This window comes from Capsicum annuum, chromosome 10, assembly GCF_002878395.1.
Source record: "Capsicum annuum cultivar UCD-10X-F1 chromosome 10, UCD10Xv1.1, whole genome shotgun sequence".
Classification (NCBI taxonomy): domain Eukaryota; kingdom Viridiplantae; phylum Streptophyta; class Magnoliopsida; order Solanales; family Solanaceae; genus Capsicum; species Capsicum annuum.
The window spans coordinates 211,641,884-211,644,386 of NC_061120.1; the positions used below are offsets into that span (position 1 = coordinate 211,641,884).

General features: G+C 41.2%; 1 protein-coding gene across 1 annotated transcript; it reads left to right on the forward strand.

The window, feature by feature from the left end:
* The first annotated feature begins 1,788 nt into the window (after positions 1–1,788).
* On the forward strand, positions 1,789–2,274 carry LOC124887893 (classical arabinogalactan protein 9-like). The gene has a single exon (XM_047397818.1). The coding sequence runs from the start codon at positions 1,789–1,791 to the stop codon at positions 2,272–2,274; it is 486 nt and encodes a 161-aa protein (XP_047253774.1).
* The last annotated feature ends 229 nt before the right edge of the window (positions 2,275–2,503 follow it).

Sequence of the window (2,503 nt, forward strand, 5' to 3'; positions counted from 1 at the left end):
ATCAAAAATAATTAAAGCAAGTAAAAGTTAATATTAAAAGATCAAATTCTGATATTTCCAACGGAGTCACCAAAGATATCACACCACTTTTTCGCTCGAAGGATCCGAGTCGAAGGATTTTCCAAATAAAGTGACAATTTTAAATAGAGATTAATTTAATTTATAGAGTCTCCACTTGAAATTGAGTTATGGTGTTCCAAGTCACCTTTTGAATCCCTAATCAAAAGAAAATGACTCTTTATTTTTTGGTGTACGAAAATAGTAGACCGGGTAAGAAATTTTATTGATTGAGGGGAAGGTGTAAGGCACTCCTCGAGTTCCGTGATTCTAGCATGATCACTTTTATAGACTTATCTTGACTTAAGCTATTTTTGATAAATTATGTTTAAAAGCCTAAATTCGCTCATTTTTATTATACCAAAAATAGCTATCTATGTCTTAAATAAATCGGAGAAAATTAATTTTAAAAGCTATTTGGGAAGGTGCATTATTGTATCCTTAAATTTTTAATGCCTCAGAAAGATACGTGCGCTGCATTCTTAATTGAGACAAATATTTTAAACGTGTCTAAAATTTGTCTAGTGTTAAAGACATTAATTAATCTCTTGTAAATTCTTAACAATTTTTATCTATTAATTTTTGCTCTCATTTTTATCCCACCTAATTTTTTTATACTCAATCAATATAATAAAACTACAATAAGAAAATCTATTAAATCATAGGGTTTAATCATATTACAATCTAACTCATCGTAAACGAGAAAACAGTCAAATAAATTAGTACATTCTATAATTTAAATAAAATTAAATAAACAGTATACAAACCCACCAGAGAAAACAAGAGTTGTATTATCCAAAACATCTCCAAGAACAATTAACAAAATCTGCTTTCTTTCGATTTCCTAAACAAAATACCCCTATATTTACTGTTAAAAAACCTGGAGAGAATGATGGTTATGATTTTCAATGTTTCACCCAAAAGTCAAAACAAGACACAATCAACTTTTCCTATTTCTTAATTGATTAAAATAAGATTTTATATTTACTTTTTATTATATATTAGTATATCTTGTTTTAATCCTAACAAAACAGAACCTATGAATCCACCAAGACATTTTATCTTTTTCTTCTACTCCTAAATTTCTCTTCATCCGTGAAAACACTATGAAATTAACAATTTATCGTAAACATTGCTACTAATACTAAATTACCAACCCAAAAAATTCATTCCTTTTGCACTTACATAAACAATAATATAAAAACTCCAACAAGTGATCGGAGGGAGTGGCGGCAGTGGTGAAGCGGGAGGGCCGTTGGGAGATCGGATGTCAAACTCCGGTGGGTTTTGCTGGAATAACGCCAGCTAATTAAAATTTGGCCAGATCTGGCCATCCTATGGTGCGGCAAGGGCGAGAGAACGGAAAAGGGGGCGGTCCGACGGTGGAGTGCGCCGGAAGATCTGGAAAAGGGGTCGCCGGATCTCGGCGCTTTGACGGTAGCGGTGGTCTGCCTTTTGGCAGTAAAGGGAGAAGGAAAAGGGGTTGGTGTGCTATTATTTCCATCCGTTTCTGGCAAATTTTTGCCATTTTCCGGCAAAGGGGAAGGTTGCCGGAATAATTACGTGGTGAGGCTGTTTGGTTGCCAAACAAAATGGTGATTCCGGCGAAAACATTGCTGGGAAAATGAACCCCTCCCTTATTCTATTTACTCTACTTTTCATTCTCAATCTTACTTTTTTTGTACTGATTTTCCGTCATTCCGTCATTTTTTTTTTTTTTGAGTTTGGTCCATGCTCCACAAGACTAACGGCTCTCTCTCTCTCTCCCTACCCTCTCTCTCTCTCTTGTCCCGGTCCCCGGCCCTCATCGCCGTCGCCGACCTTCGGTGCCGACCCGACCCGACCTCCGGCCCTGACCTCCGGTCCCCGACGTCGAACCCCGTCGCCGCTCCCCGCTGCCCTCCGTCACCGACCTCCGGTTCCAATACGCTCTCCCCCCCTCCGTTCATACCCCCCCTCTCCGTCCATACCACCCCCTCCGGCGTCGGCGGGATACAACAGTCCCCCCCACCTCGGTCTCCAGCCAACCGCCGCTCGGTCTCCAGCCGCCGATTCGGTCTCCAACAACCGAAGCTCAGTCTCCAGCCGCAGCTCCGCCTGCACCCGCCGCTCGGTCGCCAGCAGCCGCAGCACCCAAGCGACGACCAGTTCCCTCGGTCTCCAGCAGCCGCAACTCCATCTCAGCACCGGAATCCCCCGGAACCCGGTGACTTCTAACCTTTGTTATTTCATTCTTCGTATTATGCTAGTAGTATCCCCTGTACCTTGACTTGCGTTGGATTTGTTGATATTGTCTGTTGTCTATTGTTGCTGTTGCTGTGGTCGTCTCTTGCACTGCTTTGGATTGGGTTATTGGCTTGGGAATCTGTTTTTGGGGCTGTGGGTGTTGAGTTCAGTGGTGTTTGCTCTCTAGTTGAGTTTAGTTTTGTTCCTGGATTATTCCTTT